The sequence below is a fragment of the Diaphorina citri genome, unplaced genomic scaffold (genome assembly GCF_000475195.1).
Source record: "Diaphorina citri unplaced genomic scaffold, Diaci psyllid genome assembly version 1.1 scaffold9600, whole genome shotgun sequence".
Taxonomy (NCBI): Eukaryota; Metazoa; Arthropoda; class Insecta; order Hemiptera; family Psyllidae; genus Diaphorina; species Diaphorina citri.
The window spans coordinates 1-2,278 of record NW_007386974.1 but is presented as its reverse complement, the minus strand read 5'-3'; the positions used below and the strand labels follow the sequence as shown (position 1 = coordinate 2,278).

Here is a 2,278-nt window from a genome sequence, read left to right as displayed (position 1 = left end):
CGCCGTCGTCAAATGACTGATGAGGTTGTCCAGTAGTAGCGACGCTATACCGTTCCGTCTGTAGTCTTCGCTGACGCCAAGGCTTAGTATGTAGCCTACCTCTATGTGCTTGTCAAATGAGGAGGCCAGAATGTCTTTGTCCTGAGGGGGAGACAAGAAGTACTTTTTTCAAAGAGGTTTGATAGAGGGAACTGTAACAACGAAGGTCTTTGAAAATAATTAGAAGTTTGACAGAGGGAACTGTAACAAAAGAGGTCTCATCATTCCGAAAGCGAAGAGAGAAGGAAGACAGGATAGGAGAAAGCCAGCCGTTCCGAGGATAAAGACAAAACATCCGTTGAGGATAAAGTTCGTCCGGGGCGGAAATCAAACCCGCGAGCTAGCGCTCACAAGGCAGACGCGCTACACTCCAAGCTAACTAGGCTGGCTCAACAATTTAATTAGCGCCTGTACTAAACCATAGGAAAGATGGCGCGCCATCGGAATCGGTTCTGTTTTCGAAAGTTTCTTGCCACTTTTACCTCCTTTCTTTCTTTAATGACCGGGTCCAAAAAGTGATTCAGTATGAAGCTCCGATTCAGTTTATCTTTGGATTAAGCATTGGTTAATTTTAAACTCATTCAGAAATTTCAACCAATAGATCAGTTGCGCTTACTTGGGTCATGTTTCAAAGTCATAGAACAGGAAAAATAAGGAAGAACGGAATTTTTCTTTTTCTTCTACGACTTCTAGATACCGAGATAAATCGATTAAAAGTAGCTACTGTAGATGGTTCGTCCACTTACCTCTTTATTGAGGGAGGTATACTGTAGTATTTCAGCCACTATCAGACCGATGATGACTCCGTTGTAGAGGGCCGCCAATGAATAGAATGATGGTTCGGATGTTATATCCTTGTACCAGGATAGAGGATAGTCTATAGGGAACCAATCCTGACATAGTGCTTGTACCTGACACCAAACAAGAGATATACATGTATATAGATTACTACATGGTCATGGTACAGGACTCACAATGAATAGAATGAGGGTTCGGATGTTATGTCCTTGTACCAGGATAGAGGATAGTCTATAGGGAACCAATCCTGACATAATGCTTGTACCTGACACCAAACAAGAGATATACATGTATATAGATTACTACATGGTCATGGTACAGGACTCACAATGAATAGAATGAGGGTTCGGATGTTATATCCTTGTACCAGGAGAGAGGATAGTCTATAGGGAACCAATCCTGACATAGTGCTTGTACCTGACAGAACAAATTTGGAGTGGAAATTTATTACTGCCTTGGTGGCGTAGATTACTGCCTTGGTGGCTTACAATCGAAATTAAAGTGCATTTTTTTGCCGAAGGTAGGCATCGAATCCGGGACCTTTTGAACCGATTTATTACATCTACCTCGGTGGTGTAGTGGTCAAGGCGCTCGCCTGGTAGTCAGGAGGGCGTGGGTTCAATCCCAGCCGAGGTAAGGAATTTTAACCTCAATATAATTTAAGAATTTGACCACAGTAATAGCATAGAGTGCTGGAATAAAGGGACTTTTCAGTCCTATGTGAGCAGTATTTTTTTTTCTAGGTGTTGTGGTTCTCGAGGAGATAGAGCGATCAGTGTGTGAACTATGAAATGTGAAATGTGAATGGATCTTGTTCTTATAATATATGTAAGATTATCATGAAATCCGTTCGTAAGCACAAATCGTAGAGTGTGTACCAGTCACCAGACTTGGGATTCTGCGTTTAACTTTATGGCAACCTATCACACATCTTACGTATTAATGCTACAATACTAATGCTACTAATCAAGTACCTAATCACATGTGTATATTTAAATGGTATTTATCGTTTTGTTTACCAGGTTTTCATATTATTAATCAGACGATTCTCATTTAAGTATTGGTGACATCATTTCTATTTTTTGTCAACTCCATAATGAATTCAAACAAACAAACAAACGAAACTTATTCAGCTTGTGTGTCGAAATGACGCTACTAATTTTTTATGTTACCACAGGGATCCGAACCACAGACCCCCGGGTTACAAGTCCAACGTTCTACCTCTGAGCTACTGGGACTGGTAATAGATCAATAATTGTAGGAAAAAACGCCGGATGACATGCAAACCCAAAGAACATAACACACAGGTCATTATCATTATATCATTACTTATTTAAGCTTAGCTATAATTATGATAATTACTTAACCTGAGCTCCTGAGCATTAACATGATTACTAATTACTTATTGGACATGATAACTTCCATGTTTTTTTTTTTTTTT

General features: G+C 39.9%; 1 protein-coding gene across 1 annotated transcript; it reads right to left on the bottom strand.

Moving 5' to 3' along the window:
* Positions 1-3: 3 nt before the first annotated feature.
* On the bottom strand, positions 4-1,243 carry LOC113472871 (N-alpha-acetyltransferase 60-like; the record flags this gene model as incomplete). Its single annotated transcript, XM_026832652.1, has 4 exons — positions 1,166-1,243; positions 1,053-1,102; positions 786-987; positions 4-141 (listed from the first exon to the last, which is right to left on the bottom strand). Coding segments are annotated over exons 1-4 (468 nt in total), but the record flags the coding sequence as incomplete, so codon positions are not given.
* Between the last annotated feature and the right edge of the window lie 1,035 nt (positions 1,244-2,278).